At 42.6% G+C, this 20,181-nt stretch overlaps 1 protein-coding gene across 1 annotated transcript; it reads right to left on the reverse strand.

Moving 5' to 3' along the window:
• Positions 1-81: 81 nt before the first annotated feature.
• On the reverse strand, positions 82-16,309 carry sec16a (SEC16 homolog A, endoplasmic reticulum export factor). The gene is made up of 30 exons (XM_077737001.1): positions 16,196-16,309; positions 11,432-14,774; positions 11,148-11,299; positions 10,956-11,044; positions 10,759-10,882; positions 10,491-10,692; positions 9,637-9,820; positions 9,425-9,567; positions 9,287-9,348; positions 8,965-9,103; positions 8,596-8,838; positions 8,414-8,511; positions 7,735-7,816; positions 7,514-7,631; positions 7,328-7,439; positions 7,135-7,240; positions 6,911-7,051; positions 6,631-6,744; positions 6,348-6,549; positions 5,870-6,273; positions 5,174-5,221; positions 4,908-5,072; positions 4,709-4,795; positions 4,581-4,637; positions 4,382-4,502; positions 2,977-3,123; positions 1,905-1,984; positions 1,719-1,790; positions 1,425-1,484; positions 82-959 (listed from the first exon to the last, which is right to left on the reverse strand). Exons 2-30 carry the CDS (start codon positions 14,705-14,707, stop codon positions 909-911), a joined length of 6,879 nt encoding a protein of 2,292 aa, XP_077593127.1. The 5' UTR covers positions 14,708-14,774; positions 16,196-16,309; the 3' UTR covers positions 82-908.
• Positions 16,310-20,181: the final 3,872 nt, after the last annotated feature.

A 20,181-nucleotide genomic window follows, 5' to 3' on the forward strand; every position in this document is an offset into this window, starting at 1 on the left:
TTGTAATTAACATCGCCTACCATCTTAAACTGTTTTGTGACTGTTTTAAATTGTTTAATCAACACAAACATATCAAAATGCTCAGCTCAAAAATACCTTTATTAAGTATTTGCCTTTATTTTTTCTATATTACACCAATTTTCTGAAACAAAAGGGCATTTTGTCAAATCAAATCTACAAAACAAAAACGGAATTAAATAGCTGATGATTTCATTTGTTAAAAATCAGGTTAGTAAATCACAAAGTTGTACTTAGAAGTACAACTTGCTCTCATTTCACAATGGGATTTGTAGCAGAGGCCAGAACAAACATTGCATTGATGACATTAGCGCTAAATGCTTCTTTTTTTAAAATCACACAAAAAAATTAGTTCCTCAAACACATCTTTATGTCTAAAGCTCATAAATACAATTCATCTGATATACAAACATTTGGGTATTTTTTTTCTTTCTTTTCTTTGCATGTTGTGACTACTTTGCCACTCGCCCATTTAAAGAATATTTGGACAGAAAAGTTGGATCGTTTGATTGACAGGAGAGTATCTAAATAAATATGTGGAAACATGCATCACTCTCGCATCTGGTTTCTTTTAGAGTTTTTGTCTCAAAAATCTCCAGAACATCATTATGCGAGTCTCTTCCCCTTCCTTAAGTCCTTTCTTTCAACAGCCGCACATTTAAGACGAGAGGGATAAAATTCTGGAGGCCTTTTGTGCTAAACTGTAGCACCGAGGAGTTTTTAATTCCTCCACTAAACAAAGCCTGCGTTCCGCTTCAAACAAATACACCAGGCAATGTTTAAAAAACAGACTTCTGAGTGGTCGAGCCATTGATTTGACATACCCGGGAATATCCATTTCCTCGTAGCCGAAGTCTTCATCATTCTCTCGGGATGTCACCCGTATTGGGTTACAAAAAGGCGGCGCCTCCTACAGGTGGGTTTCTCAGACCTGGATGATTCTGTAACGACAAAAAATGGCAGCTCTTATTTTGGGAATTTAAATATTTGAACACATGATAGACATCAAATATGTTTCAACTGGGAGGTCTAGAATATGAAATATAAAAATGAATTAAATCCTTAGCCCTCCGAGTTCAAACAGATTGCATGTATGCAAATGACAAAATACATTAAATTCACGACAGATGAAAAGAGCCACACAATTGAAACGCTCAACACAAGCCACGTTTCACATTGTTTAGTAACCATGCCAACTACAATACTGACAGTTAATTGCAACAGGCCGATGAAGTGGATTAACTTTAACCTCAAAGAATGACTAAAAATTCGCACATTGTCCATTTTAAACGTTGGAGTAGTGTTGGTAGTGATGCAACAAGCAGGGGCGACGACTGGGGTTGGTGAGTTTGGGACCATGGGGGGGAGGGGTGCTTGGTTAAACCCCTTGTAAAATAACAAAGTACCTGGTTTAAATGCTGACTCACTTCACGTGATAAAGAACTCATTGAGCTAGACCGTGAGAGCTGAGGAAAGCGAGAAAGAGGGGGGATAAAACAAGAAAAATCACAAGGCTTTATTAATCAACCGTCTCCCATGCATCGGTTTAAAGTTGCCGGCAAATGTTGGACGTAGAGACGACTGTCAAAAGAAGCAATCGGATTAAAAAGAGCAGATGACTTAAACACGTGCTATTATGTTGGGGGACACTTAAGTTATTGGGTATGGAGGGTCCCGCTATGGGGGCAGCTTTGTCTCACCTCTCCGGATTGAGAGCCGTCCAGGGCGGGTGGGCCTTGCGGGACGGGTGGTAACAGGGTTGGGTTGAACATCTGAAAGGTTAAGTGTAAATCAACACCAAAAAAAGAAGTGCAGATAAGTCCCTTTTGACTTTCTGATCAGGTTCATCAAGTAAGATATAACAAAAATAAATTAAAATCACATGCCTGTGGAGCAGAACTGTTTGGTGAGATTTGATTGTGATTTCCTCCTTCACTGCCTTCCATTGGTTGTTGATCATTGGGAGCTACGGCAGAAGAGTCAACCAATAATCATGGTAATCATTCACTCCACTATTTTGTACCTGCAGGATTCAAACTGAATGAAAAATGTGCAATAAACAGGTAAAAGTTTGCTTTTGCTAAAATTATAGACAATATTCAAAATATCAGATATCATGTCCTACTTGGGCTTATGGCAGTGCTTCTCAATTATTTTCTGTTAGGCCCCCCCTAGCAAGAAGAATACTATTCGCGCCCCCCCCCCCCCACTTCCCACCGTGACTATAAATAAAATCATTTTATAAAAGTGTTATAGGTACAACATGTGAAATGTTGCACTCTCACAAACATGACAGAAGTAACAATGAGAGCGCCACTGCCAGCTACTGTTGTGGATGCGCAATTACACTTTATACTAGTACGGCCAAATAAAATCCTGTTCCCCAGGGTTACACGCGCCCCCACAGGTATCGCACCCCCCCCCCCAGGGGGGCGCGCCCCACTATTTGAGAAGCACTGGCTTATGGCATACTACCCTGAAAATGCCTAAAGTTAAGCAAGGGTTGGGCCTGTTGAGTACTTGGATGGGAAACTGACCACCTGGGAACAACTATAATATTAGCAAAAGCAAACTTTTGCCTTTTTATTTCACATTTTTTCATTTGATCACTATTTGATATTGATGGGTTCATTAATAATCTTATTCAATTATTGACATTTAATTAAATAGATTGGATCACGGATAAGAAACCTCAAGGGGAGATGCTTTGAAGTATATGGGGAAACCCTTACTTGATGTCCCTCCCCTTGAGGTTTCTTATCCGCGATCCAATCTATTTAATTGAATAAGATGTCTGCCTGCAGTTATTGATAATTACAAAGAAGGGTAATTATTAATGAACCTATCAGATATTTATCATTTACAAACTGGTGATGACTAAAAAAGAGAAAAAATATTTTTCAAGGATTTGAAAGCCAGAGAATGTTCCTTATTTTCTGCATTGTGTTACATACACACCTGAACTGGGCACAAATAAGTTGGTGGGCATGGACATGGGCGCCAGAGGAGCGAATAGCTCCATAGGAGGTGCAGGGGGACCCATCCCGGATGGTTTGGCGCCGACACCGCCGGGGTTCAGCACATCCACGTATCTGCTCTTCAAACCTCAAGAGGAAAGATGGACATATTTTGTTTCATATTTTTGTCCAGAAATGTTATCTTGGATCTTGTTGTACAAACTTTTTGTCTTTTCTTATTCAATTGAGATGTACAGCTTCAACACAGACAAGAAATACATTCCTATTTAGGCAAATCATTTAAGTGGGGGTGTCAAACTCAGGCCACATTCATCCAGACTAGATTTGTTTGTACATGTCCTGTACATTTTAAATCACTTGTTGGGGGATTCCAGACTCCTTCATTTTCATTTGTTAGTTTCTGTTAATTTTGGGGGATTATCAGGTTACATCCTGTTAGATTTGATACATTTCATGGGGCCATAAAATGAATGACTGCAGAAAGGAAATTAAGTAAAGGGCAGTACATTCTTCCCTCGATTATCGCGACATCACTTATTGCAAAATTACTTGGCAATTTCTTCCTGCTATTATTTAAAAAACAATATGTACATATTTAGTATTTTTTATTTTATTTTTAAAGTTCATAAAAATGTTCCACTTGCTACTAGGACTCAGCACTGAAGAAAAAAAAGGTAGTTATAATATATACCTTACTAGTGATTTTTCAATATCGCGGTATTCAAGGGATTACTGTAATGCACTCACTCAATAAATTCTGGTTTTACAGTACCCTGTGTCGAAAAAATAAAAGGTTTTGATTTCTCGTATACACTACAGTAAAGGTGTTTTTATTTATTTAAAAGATCAATTCTGCAATATTACATTGCACGATCCTTGTATCAACAGAAACTGTATGAATCTTTACGGAGTGTTTTCATGGAAATAAAGTATAGGTGTCTTTATTTCCACTCCGGTGCTTAGCTATTTATTGTACCTGAATAATCGCCTTAAAAGTCTAGTATTGGGATTAGTCGGGATCAAAGCGTTACACGAATCGTATTGCCAGATATGGGACGATACACATACAGCTAAAAAAAACAAGACTGCCGCTGTATTGTAGATTTGACACCTCTATTTTAGAGTCTTCTTGTGGTTTTTTTGGACTTTCGCAAACACAACCCCAAGTTCAGTGAAATTGGTATGTTGCGTTATAGAAAGGAAAACAGAATACTACATACAAAATTTGCAATTTATTGCATTCTGTTATATTGATTGTTCAATGTGGGGCATGCATTAAACAATCAATAACACCTTAATTGGAATTGGAGATGTAGTTGAGAATAATTTCCACAGAAAATAAAAAACGTCCTGCTAAATTTATGTTTCAGTGATGTTTGTCTTACCAGCTCTCCGGGAGAACATGTTGACTGGAGGACCCCCGCCTGGGGGTGCCGCAGAACTTGGAGGAACAGGCATGGGACCCATCATGGGGAACGCAGGCGGAGGCGGTGCTAGGGGTTTACTCTGAACGGGTTAAAAAAGCAACATTTGAATATTAATGAAATATCACCACATCTTATTTAATAGACTTGCTGTCCAAACCTCTTCCTCTGGCTCGTTCAAGTCCACCCATTTCTGCTTCTTTTCGTCCCATACAATCTAAACAGAGACAAAAACGGTCGTCAGGTTCTGCACTTAATTTAGGAGTTTGACAAAAGATTGCGGCTTACGGATTTGTTTTTGTCATCCGGTAAGTGAGCCTCATTCTTGCCCTTCCTGTAAAGCCATGTGGTGAGCCAGCCCACACCACCACCACCCTGTTTTTTTGTAAATATTGAACAGTTTGAGTGCATTTAAAGTTAAAGTCCACTTTATATTTATCGAGAACATTTTATGTGTAATTGCACTTGTATAGGTATATCGAAAAACCTTTTTGGGAGATTCCTTCTTGGCTTTCTTGCCCTCCTCTTTACGGGGTTGCTCAGGAATTGAGGGAGGCGGTGGAGAAGCCTGCTTGACAGCCGAATTGCTCCTGTCGCGTCCTCCAGAGTGCGTGGAGGATTCTGAGGTTGTGCGAGAGCGTCGGCCCGAGGCCTAAAAGAAAAAAAACAAACGTCAGTAGACGCGTCAATCAAAATGCTCCAGCTATTAGAATCTGATAAGTGTCGCATATGGTATCGTATGTGTTAACTTACTCGGTGGACTGAAGACTGTGACGTGGTCCTCGATCGCCTGCCGGGCGCCTGCATAAAAGATAAAACTTGTGAGGACCGCACATTAACGAGGTTGTTTCAAATTGTACAGTAATCCCTCAAATATCACGGCTTCAACATTCACTGATTTTATTCTGGGGGGAAATTTTTCATTTTTACTTATTTACGTTAATGCACACTGTCTATTTTGGAGAAATTTTAAGACTTTTAAGTGCGCCTTGTAGTGGTGAAAATACGGTAATTGCTATTGACTTCCAGGTATGAAGCACTCACTACTTTACAGTCACCTCTAGAGCCAGCCATTGTTGATGTTTTGAATTTTTTGGTATAAAATCTTGCAGTGGGGGAGGAGCTATATGATGGAAGATGTTGGAAACAAAGATGGCATCTGCATATTTAACAGTATTGTTTCAGTTCAGGCGTTTGTGTTTTTTAAATATCCGACAGTGGTGGTTTTTCGCTTTTGGTTTTCTGTTTTTTCCATATATAAGGCGTACTGGATTATAAGGCGCACTGTCTATTTTGGAGAAAATGTAAGACTTTTAAGTGCGCCTTATAGTCATGAAAATACGGTAGTTATAATAGGAGTGATCCCACAACGTGTTTTTTTGTGTATCGCAGCCATGTCTGCTCAACATTAACCGTGATATTCAAGGGATTACTGTACCCAACCCTTACCAATTGTGCCATGTGGTCATAGAAGTCCATCTGCGGCGTAAGGGGGCTTCTGTGCGGTGATACCGGATGGTTGATCTCCATCTCTGGCGGTGCACCCACGTGACCGGGCGAAGATGGCATATACGGGTGGCTACTTTGAACAGGCGAATGGGGTGGGGGCGCGACAGGTGACATCTGTCCCATATGAGGTGGTGGAGGCATGGACTGCTGGTGAGCTCCAGGGTACATTTCTGACTGCATGGGTGGTGTCTGAAACTGGGGAGGTGCATAAGCAGGCTCATTTGAAGGGTAGCCTGGCAAAGGTACGTGACCGCTTGGTCCACTGGGGGGTACCGGGTAGAATTGCGGCACATTGCAGAGGGGTTGAGGAGGGGCCATTCCGTCTTGGAGGATAGAGGAGGGAGCTACCGGACCAGTGAGATTGTGTTAAGTCAAGTTAGAGTGATAATTAATAAATTCATCACACCGACGCACAAACCTGGAGGCACGAGTTGTATTCCTTGGGGTGCTGGGCCAGGCATTAAGGAGCTCATCAGTGGGTTTTCAGAGCTTGGGCCGTCCAACTCTAGTGGTATGTTGTAAGGTTCACCCGAGCTGGCTTGATCCAGTTCTGAGCTGGGGCTACTGCTGCTTAGTTGCGCAGGGCTTACATGGCCACCCGTGTAGGTTATTCCCCCCATCTGGATGACCCGAGAAGCATGAGCATTTAGAGTTGTGTCCAAGTTGTATTTTTGAAGCCTACTTGTCGTCTTCCTACTCACTCTGATTTGTCCATCTAGATGCCTAAGATGAATCAACCAGTCAGGCTCATTGAACAACTCCTGCTCCGGCTTTTCTTTCAGTTGAGGGTCAAAGAACCGCAGCTTTTCCGACATCTGTTGAAATATTAAAATTCTAATTTAGACGACATTTATGAGGCCTTCTAAACCATGTGGCCTACTTGAAGTTTTGATCCAATCTGTGCATCTTTACATTCTTGTGAATTTTGAATCTCTTTTTGCCTTAAATCTTAAAAATGTTATCAATAAATAAGGAACTCACCTGTATAACTTGACTAATGAATACAGGAGAGTAAAAGGAGGGCTGCATGAGCACCGTCCTAGAGATGACTTCACAGTATTGGAATGCCTGAGCACTCAAGCCTGCTTCGGCCAAGCGGCAGGCATAAATCAATTTGTAGACCTTATAAGAAACATTAAAATGTGTGAAAATGGTACAATTCCTTTTTTAACATTCAAATTATGCTGAAAAAAATAATGAGATACCTGGAAATTGGGCAGAGGGCGAGGCTGGGAGCCTAGAGACTGAGCATACTCATAGGATTCTGTCCTTTGGATAGCTTCATTACTCGCAAAGTGGTAGAAGGGTAAACTAAGGTAGGTATACAGACACAGAGTTGACTTAAAAAAAAAATCCATGACAGAGATATGCAAACACATGTAAACAACGATTCTCCACCTGTGGTTAGAGCCAATCAGAACCATCTTGGTGCTCTTTTTGGGGTAAACGCCTAAATCAGTCTGAGCCATTAAGTAGCAAAAGTGTGCTGCGTCAATCAGCCCCTTTGAAGCTAAGGGTTACAAAAAACACATGATTTTTCTGCACTTTGGGATATAAATGTCTTCAGCTGCAGTTCTAACTTACCAAGAGTGTCGCCCATGGTGGTAATAGTGCGTGTGTCCAGATCCAACGTGTGGGTGAGGTTTGACAACACCATGGCTAGGTGAGGACGCCAGTCACCCCATTTTTCCTCTCCACAGCACTACACAACAACCCAAGTGTCAGGTTTTCAAGCAAACAGACAAAAAGGCCTACTCCAATACTATTTTATTCATTTTATGTACAAAAAAAAATAAAAGACTTACAGTAGCTGAAGCAGGCATTCTACCCGACATGAGTTGGTAGACTGTCTGGAGAGGGTCATTGATTGGCAAGCTGTTTGCAAACCTGTCAAACAAATAAGCAGAAATGAAAACAACAATAGAACAAGTATATCTGAGGAAAAAGATGAAGCATTAAACAAGACATGGATCATCGCAAATTTTATTCCTCTTTTTTCTAATGAAGAAAAAAAAAGTCATTGCAGAATAAGGAGGACTTTTTGCATACCAAACTTTAATATTAAAAAAAAAAAAATGCACAACAAAATGATTGAAACATGCAGCGTGAGGAAATGTGCATGTCCATTGGGGAAAATCTACAAAAGTGAAATAATATAATGCATGAAAATTTACACTATTACACAATTAACACTCGAGGTCTGGACTACTCACTAAAGTGACATTTTTATATGTTGTTCCTAGAAGCTAGTGTGTAGAACAGGGGTCACCAACTCTGTTCAAAAGGTGTCTCCCTCCTCAAACTTATCTGAATCAAAAGATCAACTTGTCAACAATCTCTCCAGATGCCTGACAACTATCTTGATTCTTTGATTCAGGTGTGTAGAAAAGGGAAGTATGGAAAGGAGACTAGACAGTTCCTCTCGAGGACCAGAGTTGATGATCCTTGGTATAGATTGCCTTCTTCAAAAAAGGTCACACTCACCTTGTCATGACACGTGCATGTGTCCTGTTGTCCATCTTACTGGCCAGCAGGAGAGCATGGCCCCACAGACCTGCTTTCATAGCTGCTTCAAGTGCATCCTGATGAGCAGAAAAGGGAAAATGGTTCATGGTTTGCATAAAAACACATGCAAGTAACACAAGACTTTTTTTTTTTATATTGACCTTTTTGCGACCAAACAACAGAAGCTCCCGAAAGCGCTCTGTCTCTTTTCCGACATTTTCTGGGACAGTCATGAAGGTGTCCGACAATAGAGATAGCGGTCCGGCTCCTGGCTCCTCTTCAGCTCTGGCCAATGGCTCGTTGTTGAAATCGATCAGGTTTGCTTCATTTGGACTCTTGCCTGGTAGCCACACTGATCGATGCTCCTTCAGCAGCAGATCGGCAATGTCGGTTCCTACCACCGTCTGAGTGCATTGGGGAGAAAATTTGCCTCAGCTATTTATATATATTAATGACAGTATGACAGTATTGATTTAGATTTTTAGGTATTAACCCATTGACTGGGAGGCCCTTGCAGCAAAATATCTTACCCCATTTTGTCTACACAGCAGCACAATGAAGTCCCAAAGTAGACGGGCGGAGTCTCTGTCCAAGAGGTTGTTGTCATGGGAGCAAGCGAGCCCTTTGTTTTGGGAGAACTTTATCACATCCACCTTGTGGGTCTCCTCTCTAAGGCAAAGGATGTCAAGTATGTTGGCGAGGTCGGAAGAAAAAAAAAAAAACGTTTCAAAACAATCACTTCATGAATGATAGGGGACTTCAGAATTAGATTCCAAAAGAATAAGAACACTAACTACTTAAGTGGCACTTTTAAGACCTACATACAAAAAGCAGATTGACCAAAAAACCTACTTCACAAGCGGTCCAGGAAAAGATCGTAGTTCTTCCTGATCCAAAGTGTTCTGTAGCATTGTCTGATAATTACAAATGAATCAATTTTCAATTACAGAAGTAGAATAAAGCCATAAATAAAATTGGTTTTAAAAGTACCTCCAGGTTGTGAATATCGACAAGAGCAGGCTGTCCGGCAGAAGGAAGATTGGGCAGAACTTGGACGAGATGACCACCAGGTCCAAAGCGGGCACAACGGTGGGGCATGGTGAACTTCTCTGGGGTGGCTGGACGAGGGGGTGCTACAGGGAGAGCCACACATGTATGAGAGATAACAAAGTCCTTATCTTTAAAGAGGATGGCATACTTACGCTGTTCAGGGGCGATCCAGGTGCTGTCTGCAGTGTACTCTGAGGGATAGATGTACTGGCCATAATTCTGGGAAGCGTCAGTTTGGTTTGGGTATTGTCCATACGAGTAGTCCACGGCCAATGTGGATGATGTGGCATCATAGACCGCTGATACCAAGTCTGGCTGGCTCCTGTATACTTGGCTCTGCAAGTGTAAAAGGACGGCAAACCATTTGGCTTAGGAAAATGAGCCAAGAGTCACATGGAGATTCAGCAAGGGAAGCCTTAAGGGGTTTTGGAACAAGCAACACAAACCCTGAACGAAAAGATTGTTAAGCAAGTTCAAGTTGTGAATGGGTGGAGAAAAAAAGGGTGAAAAGTGAATACAGCGGTACTTCTATTCGCAAAATGAATTGGTTCCAGAACCTATTTTGTAACTTAGGTTTTTCATAAGTACAGTATTTTACATGTTTGTTCCACAGTGCTGTGGAAAAACTGCTTTCTAAATCCTTCAATAATGATCAAAGTGCCCCAATTTTGTATGAAAGATTGAGAACCACACAAAAATGAGAAAATCATAAGAAAATGATGTAATAATGTATTAAAATGAAGAATAAGCATGCAAAACCTATTCATGCAGGTGCATGTATAAGGGGGAAGCTAACAGGCAACAAAGCACACCAACACATGCACATAAACACACATCACATGTAAACAACTTCAAATTATGAATTCAAAACTTAGCATTTACATTTTTTAATGAGTGGCCGCCAGCAAAAGACGTCCAATTAACACATCTATCTATCACCATCATTTTAAAAAAGACTTTTAGAAACTCTCTCATGACCTTACCATCACAATAAAAACACAGTTACCTGTTGGGACCTTGAACTGAAGCTGCTTCGTCTGCTGTGGTGGCTATGAGAGCTATGCACGCTGTGAGCCGACTGTTCACTGTGTACGCTACGTCGGTCAAAGTCATCGTTGTAAGCATCGCCACCCCGCCGCCGATAGTCGTCATCAAAACTGGTATCGTACCCGGGGTAGTAGCGCCATTGGTCATCATAGCCTTCTTTCCTATATGAGAAGCGTTTCCGGTTAAATTGCGGTCAAGTTTTAGCATATTTGTTTTGCAAAATATACCTGTTTGGATACGCCTGCTGATTATAGTAGTTGTCTCGGTTTCTATAGTTGTCATCGTAAGTGGACCAATAGGACTGATCATAGTATCCTCTGTATCGTGGGTCATATTGTCCGTAGTTATATCCTAGCCAAGAGAACAATGAGATTCATACTTTCAATTTTGCAAGTTTAGTTGTACAAAATACAATTTCTAATACCCGCATAGTCATAGTGCTTGCCGTAATTTGCATAATATTCATCATAGGCACTTCGGTTTGCTCTGTGGTAGTCCTCATTATAGCCTTGCCTGAAAAAAGAAGGGAGCAAAAGGGAAAACAATTAGGTGCAAAGCGTATTAAAGACAATAAATACAGATGGAAACTAGGTCCACACAACACCATAGCACTAACCTGGATGAAGGGCGGTCAGAGTACTGACTAGCCCTAGAGCTGGGTCGCTCAGGTTGAGGTTCTCGATACTGATAGTTCGGGTCACGGTAAGCTGGGTGGGGGCCCTCGTACCTGCCATACCAAGGATCACCTCTGTTTCTATAAGGTCCCTCCTAAGATTTAGAAAAAATTATACCCATATATAATAAGTATATATGTAAACAAAAAAACTTGTGGCTTGCTTTAATTTCACACCAAGTCATAATTATTGAAAACGGCAAAGAAAGCAATATTCTGAACACTACCTGATAATACTGCTGAGCTCGAGGATCGCCAGGTGGGTACTGGCCAGAAGGATATGGTGGTCGGCCATCAGGATATTCTCCGTAGTTTCCATAATAGCCTCCGTACATCTGCCCTGGGCCAGAAGGAGGAGGCCCGTAGCCTTGCTGACTCCCAGAGGAGGAAGGTGGTCGAGGTGGCTCTGAGGGAGCTTGCTGGGAAGGGACTGACCCCAGAGGAATGCCTGCAGCAGGGGGACCTTGCATCTGGGGTGGATACAGACCAGAAGAAGGCTGTACTCCGCTTACAGGTAAAGAGGCGTCACTATGCCCCTGTGCTGGAGCATGTGCCTCCGGTGGTATCCTTGCAGGTTCTGCTTGTGGCCGGATGCTCGGGTTCACTGAAGATGGCAACGAAACCGGTGGGGCAGATGATGACGGAGCTGCGGAAACCAGTGGGACGGATGCTGATGTGGTTGGCAAGGTGGGTGGAGCAGATGAGGAAGCTGCCGTGACTTGAGGTGGCACTGAAGGGCCAGAACTCAGTCCAGGAGCATTCCCGTCTATTCTTAGCCCACGTTGCGCATCTTTGGTGACCTGCATGTAAAATCCATTACTAGATTGTGAAGACTCATGGAAAGCAGAAGGGTAGCCAGATGATTGAATTTGGCTCTGTGATTGGTGCATAGAAAAATCAAGAAGTTCATAATTTGAGGGCTGATTATGATTGGTGACAGAAGCCGGAGGATTATTGGGCAGAGGTAATTGTGTGTCTCTAATCAAAGATTGACCACGAGAGACGGTGGGGCGGACTGGAAGGGGCTGAGCCAAGGCGCTTCCTAGGCTTGATGTTTCGGCACTTTCTCTTGTCAAATTGAGGGGGAGTGGGTTTGAGATGGGAGCAGGGGCGAGATTCTGATTGAGGGTGAGACCAGATGATCCACTGCCAGCTTGTCCGAGTGTTCTTGTAGGGGCAGTACTTAGACTGGGGACTGGAGCAAAGGTACTTGGGGGAATCACATAATTAGAGACAGGTGGTGCAATCAGAACAGGTTGCTGGAGGGATTCAGACACGAGGAGAGACGCATAGCCGAGATTGCCCTGAGAGTCCGTATTGTCGGACTCACTCACCTTTGGTGGGTTCTCTAGGTTTTCTGAGTGTTGTTGCGTTCTTTGAGGAGGATGGAGGTCCAGTGGACCATCCTCTGGAGGTTGTATGACATCTACACTGGGCTCCCTTAGCGGAGCAAGAACAGTTGGGGCAGCGGGTGCTAGGACAATACTGGCACCCAAGTGGGTGGGATCACTGTGGGCCCATAAAGTCGTGGCGGGGCTGTCACAAGGACGACTGGCGCCCAAGGCACGTGATGAAGGTCGGGAGTGAGCCTGAGCCACGGGGTGCGTCGATTGAGGTAAACCAATGGGCAGAGGGTGACCTGGCCCGTAAATATTTTCCATATTATCTGGCGGCTGTTCCAGATTGCCTGGCGTTGGGTCCGTGCCACCCTCCGCTACCATGTTAGCTCTATCCACCTCAGCAGGCCGCACCCCGACCCCGTGTAAGCGGACGGGCTCAAATGAGCTATTAGCACTGGCCTGGAAGATGCCCGTTGGTTTAGGGGGGCTAGGTGTTGTGGGCCACATTTGCTCAGAGGGGCTTGCCTGGGCGGCCATGTTTCCAGCTGGGGACGAGTCGATCTGTTCAAAGTATCCGCCGGCAGCGGCAACTGGAGGCAAGTTGGCATCCTCGGATGGCCGCGGGCTTTCCTGCTGGATAAAAGTACCAACTACACCCTGTTGACGACGGCCAGCAGTCCCACTTCCGTGACTCATATTACTGTAATTTGATGATGCGCTGGCAGACCTCATTGGTCTGGGAAGTGAATCCGGAGTCTCCAGGTTGGGCCCAGTTTCATAGGTGTCTCCTGCATGGGCTGCAGGTAGTCCTGCAGGACTACCGTGACATTCACTGGGCAATACTTCTTGATTTGGAACACACTCCAAATTCTCAACATGGTCAAACCCAGAATCAGGGTGCTGTGGAGTCCTACCCTGTGACGCAGCACTTCCGTCATTCATATACGGTATATGCGAATTGTCTTGTAAATGGGATCCTTGGTTATCAAAAGGAACGTTCACTAGACCACAGTGAGCTGGCGTTGAACCTTGTAAATTATTTGGAGGATGTGAGGAATCAGGAATACCGTTCATAAACTTTTTTCGTTCTCCGGCCAAGGTTTCCTCATTTTCCACATCGTCACTGAAAAACATGGACAGTGTACCAGTATCTTGAGCGTATTGGACTGTTGTTGAAGAGGCGCCATGGTGAGGATCCAAGTTAGGTGGATGATGAGATGTGGAGTCTGACTGCTGTAAGGGCAGGGGTGCATTCACCATTTGGTGGTAGGCTGGGTCCGGTGGTGCTTGAGCATACCATGCTTCTTGCGGGGCAGATGTCTGCATGAAGTAGTTCTGATGTTGGAAATGAGAGTTATGCTGTTGGCTGCTATTTGGTCCACCAGAATTGGAGCCTGGGTTACCCGGTTGGTGTAGAAGAGGATTTTGAGGATGCCCAAATTGCATGGGAGGAGTAGGTGCGTTTGAGGGGTGCAACTGGACCTGCGGCGGTGGATTGAAAGGCTGTTGAGGAAGATCGCTCGTCGGCTGAAAGTAGTTTTGAACGGATGGTGGACGGCTTCCGTGATCAGGGGGCCTTTGAGATGAGGTGGCAGCAGGAGGCACTGGCTGGAAGGGGACTGGTTGAGAAGACTGTGCATGGTATTCCTGATTAAATGTCTGACTTGGTATCGGTTGGGAGGGCACAGATGGTGGTTCTGCTGCCACTGCCAATGTATGCTCCCTTGAATTAAAGTAACCTTGTTCAGAATGCGATGGTGGGTGTTCTGTAGAAAGACCAGGTGTGGTTGAACTGTGGTGACTGAACATGGGCACCCCCGGCAGGGAGGACTGCTGGGGGCCACCCGGAGCAACTGGGATGCCCTCAAGTGTATGCAGTTGTGGGTCCTGAGCTAGGCCTGCCAGAGTGTAGGTGCAAGTAGGAGGCGCTTGTGCTGGCAGAGAGTTGCTCTGGAGTATTGGGGCGCCCCCTGCACCTGTAGGAGGGGGGGCTCGGACAAAAGCAAACGGATCTGTCATGGGTTGAGTAGAGGGCGGGACTAAAGCAGGTGATGCCGTCGTTCCTGCATGTTTGAGAGGTCTGGTCCTGCGGAACATATTTGTCCCGGAAGGAGGTGGAGGTCCAGAGGCCCCCGGTGGTCCGGTCCGATGTGGGGGCTGCATGGCAGCAGAGGTGTGAGGATCAAGTTGAACTCGAAGGTCTCACTAATGATGTCGAACTCAGTCGTAGCTGGATGGAAAAAGAACAAGTGGTTAACGAAAGGCTAAACGTGGGTAGAACCACACCTATGTTTGTGCAGGAGCCTGTGATGCCTGCAAATTTAACAGTACAACGTGGCAACTGGAAAGTACATACATCCTGGAGTGGTCGCCAGGTAATCATACAAAACGATGCATGTTTTAAGAATAGAGAAGGGGAGCTCAGGTACTAGATATTGGCATCCATGGCAGTGAATTAGCTAACTTGGAACACATTATTAATGTAAAAAAAATGGAAAAAAGTGGTCATTGATGGACTATAAGGCAATTTCTAGTCTTTTTTAGCGTTTTGTTTTCTTCTGTTTCATGAACACTGACTCATTTACCAGTTCAAGTGGTTTGTTTACAAGGTACTGAAATTAATCAACAATGCGTAAAAACAGCAAACTAAAATTCATCGCTTTGAGTATTGTTCATTCCATTTGACATCTAATCATATGAACTTGAGTTCATTTCCCCAAAACAAACATACACTAGGTTAACACGTCATCCACTGTCATTGTCGGATACAAGTCCAATCTATTTTCAATGATCATTCCACTTTTTAAATGTATTGACATTTGTTATTACCAAGAGTAGCAAATAAAATTGTCTCTTTTGGTAAATGCTTACTTACCTGCATGATCCCTGCATTTTAATTGTAACCCATCTGCAATATGCAGTGGCCAATTGTCCCTCAGAATATTATTTTTAAATATTGGGGACAAGCCCAGAGTACATCGCTGAATCTATAGGTATAATGGAAATATAGATCTTTTATACATAAGTAGATCACGTCTTTAACAAATATCCCTCGCATGGTTGACTACCCAAATGAATATGCACTGTTACAGAAACACCATATCAACCCATCATCCGCCACTTGTTGAAAAAGTAGCTACTTAATTATTCCTCCAAAATTAATTATTTAAAGCAAAAATTGCAACTTCATGGAAGAAGTTTTGGTTTCTTCGATGACTATTCGAAGATAGTTAAAAAATCCAACATGTCCTGACAACGTAACAAGCATAACACTGCGGTCCAAAGTCGCCGGGAAATGTCCGAAATCAGGACAAGCGATCGGCCTTTCCCCCAACAGATTTCCTTGCAAATTCACAACCGATGGGGGCTCTCCATCGGTCCACCCCAAGTCGCTTGTCATCAGGCGATTGCGATTTTCGAAAAACGGTCCACTATCACCGGCGTGCTAACGTTAGCATTCATCGGAGTCGTTAGCATTACCACTGGTTAGCCTAACGGCTAACAGACGGGAGGGGGGAAACACTTCAGCTTTTCCGCTTCAAATCGGGGGATTAAACTACAGATCGGAACCGTGTTGTTGCTTGATAAGTGATGTGAGCGCACGCCATTGAAACGGCACAAAATGTGAGTAGAGAAAAGGTAATGTCTTACAAATGCGCAGGACAGCGAGTTTGATACAGCGCCACCATTATCAATGGCCACATCCTACTAGTAGGCTACGTGTACAAGCGGCGTCAACTGCAAAACAGCAACTTCCTCGCAGCCAGCGGAGGGAAATGTATTCTTTTAAAGGGGACATACTTACGGAAGTACGGAAGCTTATTGCATTCATCTTTTAAAAAATCCCTGGCCGTTTCCAATTTAATTTATTTTTGGAGTTGTTTTGGAATTGATGATTTTTTGAAACCTCCGTTTTTAAGGTATAAATGCCCGAGGTACTCAGTTTGCAATTGATGAAATGCATTTTGGCTGTGGCTATTTTACTCACCACAAGAGGGCGCCAATGCATTACTTAAAGTGCAACCCATAAGGAATCGAGGATGTATACTATGTTGTATGCCTAACACCACTGAAGAGAATTCAAACTGGGCTCCTTCCTCTTGGATGAAGGAAGGTGTATGGGTTTTTTTGTTCTCTCTGGGCTTTCAAGGAAAATGTATATAATTTTTACTGTGTACAAGTATTTGTCTGTCAGTGTGTGTATCAGTCTGCAATTTGTACAACCATCCAATGGAGGACAACACTCAAGGAAAGTAAGGACCAAGAATTGTCAATCTCACACAATTTTCCTCATCTTCAAAAAAATAATTCATCCTGCAATGTAGGATTTCATATGTACTTCAATATACCATATTTTCTCTTTTAGGTATACAGCTCTGTTAACAATAGCTGCAGTGAGTTCTCAGCTTCAGCAGCCTGCTGACATAAGGTGTAAAATGGCAGTGATAAGGCCCATCACTTGGTTCAAAGGGGGAGATTAGAATCTAAAGGTGTTTAAATGTGGGCTTTAGTGTATTTACAGGATGTCAGATAAGGATAGTCAGGGCTCATAATATCAGTGCATCATAGAGAACCACACTTTACAATGGTTCACATAGGTTTAGACTGCTGCTTATTCAAATACTACGCAAGAGGTGAAAAAAATCATTCAAAATAACTTTGGGTTTTATTGAAATAAATGCACTCCCTTCCACCAGAGTTTCATATAATTGCGAGTTGTTTTACAGGATTTGATTGACTTTTCAAGACCAACGGAATATTGAGTTCTGCAGTTTGGATGCTCAGCAAAGTTTAATTTACAGTAAAATACTCAACATGGCAGTCAAACGTGCTGATTGGCTCTTGGGCTACAAATCTCAGAACTGTTCAAACCTGGAATGTCATATTTCTGCATATGGATCGAGTTCAAGTCACATGATTTTTTAAAAATCTGCTGATACCTCGGAAATGTGTTAAGAAGGTAAAAATAGCACATCCAAATTTCCCCCAGTTTAACAATGATGTCCAAGATTAAACCCACATAAAAGAATAATTACCCCGAGGGGAAAAAAATGCAAATCAGTTGTGCGGCACAAAACAAGTTTGTGTATAAATGACGGTTAAAATGTTTCTTCTCATCAATAAAGTTATATAAAAATATTTCAATGTAATCACTTGTGCTCTCTTGATTGTCATTTTCTTTACTTTTGGGATCTCTTTGTTCTGAAAGTTTGTTTCTCAAGTTCAAATATTGATATATAGTATAGTATTATATATGTATTTTTTGCAATTAACTCATTCACTGCTATTGGCAGTTATGGACGTTTCAACTTGTAAGGCTGGCATTGAATAATCATCTTTCACTGCCTTTGATGGTGATATACATCCAATTGCTAAGTTAATACGTGATTTAAATGTTTTTAAAAAAAATCAATATTTTTTACCCGTTCCGATCCTCTGCAAATGACATGGTCGGGCTCGATTTCCAATCACGTGATTGGAACAGATTGACTGAAACACTTTGCAAATGACATTACACAAATGGCTCGGTATCATATTCAACTAATAATTAGAACAAGATTCAATTATAACCCGGTGAAATCAGCAATGATCTTGCTTGTGCATCTATTAGGCAACAGATAGTCTCGTTTTTCCTTAGTGGATGATGGATAGTTTTACAAGCTGCAGAAGGAGAGACTGTCTGTAGGAAAAGGATGTAGTGAGGGACTGGATGGTTGCGGGGGCAGTGCAGACGTCACATCTGTTCCTGCCACTCCCAAGGGTCCTGGGAGCATGGGAACGTCGAAAAGAAACATTGGTTGCAATCGGGCCTCCCAAAGTGCACTTCATTTATCAATGGAGGTAAATGGAGCTGAAGGTTATTCTCGTCTGTCCCATCTTGGCAGAAAAGTTTGGTTTCGTCCGAGGATTTTTTAAACACAGTCCTATTAATGTCCCCGTGGATCGTGCTGGGAAAATGGACATGTATTATAAACAAAAACATTCTTGAGGTCTTCTTGTCTAAATGTACGGAAAAAGGTATTTCAGCCCGATTAATACAAATAAGGAAGGAATTCTTACTCTTTGGAAAGGTTTCATGCAATCTTGGGTCTCAAAGTTCCTTCCGGTGTTGTGATAGTATGTGGCCCTCAGTGGAAAAAGTCTTTTACATCCATGACTAAATCTTTGGAGAAGTATGTGTACCTTTGCGAACATAGAAGCTGCTTTTATAGTTTCTATAAGGATGATTTTTAAAAAAAAAATTGTTAACAAACTGAATGGCATGGTGGAAAGTGTGTTTTCATGGGAAATTATATCACATTTGTGAGACTCACTGGTTAACAGGGAATATTTATTTGCTCTTTTCCAGTAAAAATGAATTAAAGATCTAGCACAGTCAATTTGACTGAAATATGAGCAATTCCCTTCCATTTGAAGTGAATTATTGGACATGTATCATCGACAATGGAAGAAAAAGAGTTCAATTATTGGTTACTTCATTGTAATTATGACATGGGTCACATGTCTTCTCTTTTGGGGTCATTCCCTTGGATTGTTTAATTGCTGCCAACCCCTCATTGAAATTGCATTGGATTTCTCATGCTGGTAATAGCAGTGAAACTTGATCACTTTATATGGCAGTTAAGAAATAGTAAAAAAAATATCCATAAGTAAATTGGAATATATTCATTTCAAGGGTCAAGAGGGTCAATCACACACTTCTACATAGGAGCAATTTAGAGTGTCCAACCCACCTCCCATGCATCTTTTTGGAATGTGGTAGGAAACTGGAGTACCCGGAGAAAACCACGCGGGCCTGGGGAGAGCGTGTAAACTTAATATAGGAAGACCGACCTGCATTCGAACCCAGGAACCCAGAACTGTGAGGCTAACCACTTGGAAATGTCAAAATGTTCCCCTGCCGAAAAGTAATGATTAAAAATGCATGATCTCCTGGAATGCTGGATGTAATTAAGGCCAACTCAGACTAGGACCAAAAACATAACTAAGTCATAAGTCGTCATCAGCAACTCATTTAGTGTTTGACAAGAGCACCTTCAAATCGAGCTGCCACATCAGGGTAGAGCATAGAAAATGATCCACGAAAACACAAACCACCGACATTATGCATCAACATACTGTTGCATTGTTTGGTGAATCTGATGGTGAGAAATTTGATAGACTTTAAGGATTTAAAATTGTAAATTCCATTTGAGAATTGTGTTCATAACGGTAGTTTGTTTGACCAGGTTTCCGTACCATATGTTGTGAATAAATGTTTTGTCATGGTGACATGTATTTGGGTATATGACAGTTACCGGTCCAATCCTTGGTATGAGCTGAGAATGTATACCAATTTTTAGTCACAAATTATGGGTGCGCATTATACACGTGTACCCGTTATACTCGAATAAATACGGTACTCGAGTACAGAGTGTGAGTCGTGTCACCACTATTCATCAGTGTGATACCCGAGCGGGACCACCGGTTATTTACTCAGCGGGGATCCTCAGGGGAATGACGTGGCAGTGCGTGAAGCGTTTGCCTTGCGTGCTGTCGCCCTCCCGCGCCAAAGCGAGGCACATGGTGCCAACAGCTGCCTGGGTGAAATGCTAACCCCTCTAAATGCTCAGTCCAGTAAACAAAACTGGGCCCCG

This window comes from Stigmatopora nigra, chromosome 17 (assembly GCF_051989575.1).
Source record: "Stigmatopora nigra isolate UIUO_SnigA chromosome 17, RoL_Snig_1.1, whole genome shotgun sequence".
In the NCBI taxonomy this organism is placed as follows: domain Eukaryota; kingdom Metazoa; phylum Chordata; class Actinopteri; order Syngnathiformes; family Syngnathidae; genus Stigmatopora; species Stigmatopora nigra.